This window comes from Apaloderma vittatum, unplaced genomic scaffold, assembly GCF_000703405.1.
Source record: "Apaloderma vittatum isolate BGI_N311 unplaced genomic scaffold, ASM70340v1 scaffold25623, whole genome shotgun sequence".
In the NCBI taxonomy this organism is placed as follows: domain Eukaryota; kingdom Metazoa; phylum Chordata; class Aves; order Trogoniformes; family Trogonidae; genus Apaloderma; species Apaloderma vittatum.
The window spans coordinates 14746-15227 of record NW_009706930.1 but is presented as its reverse complement, the minus strand read 5'-3'; the positions used below and the strand labels follow the sequence as shown (position 1 = coordinate 15227).

Below are 482 nucleotides of genomic sequence, written 5' to 3'. Positions count from 1 at the left end.
GTTCCCTTCCCATCCCTGAAGGGCAGGTGTTTGAAGAGCTGCTTTTAGATGCTGACTACAGCATCAACGCGGGGAACTGGATGTGGCTGTCGGCCAGCGCGTTCTTCCACCAGTACACGCGGATCTTCTGCCCCGTCCGCTTCGGGAAGCGCACGGACCCCGAGGGGCACTACATTCGGTGAGGCCGCCGGGCACCATGGCACCGGCAACCCACTCCCGGGCGATGGGAGCCGATGGACTCGGGTTGGAAACACGTGCACCTCAAAACGGGGGTCACAGGAGGGATTTTGTTTAACTCATAGGGAAAATAGGTTCAACAAAGCCAGGTGCCAGGCTTGGGGTGGAGTGGTTGGAAAACTGCCCGGTGGAGAAGGACTTGGAGGTGTTGGTCAACAGCGGCTGAACATGAGCCAGCAGGGTGCGCAGGTGGCCGAGAAAGCCAACGGCATCCTGGCCCTGGATCAGGAATGGGGTGAGCAGCA

General features: G+C 60.0%; 1 protein-coding gene across 1 annotated transcript in view; it reads left to right on the top strand.

Annotated features, from left to right (window-relative positions):
* The window catches only part of LOC104271347 (cryptochrome-2-like), a 9234-nt gene that overhangs the window by 5268 nt on the left and 3484 nt on the right, over positions 1 to 482 (top strand). The window contains 1 exon segment of the mRNA XM_009865982.1: positions 27 to 178. Within this exon segment, the coding sequence (XP_009864284.1) occupies positions 27 to 178 (152 nt within the window).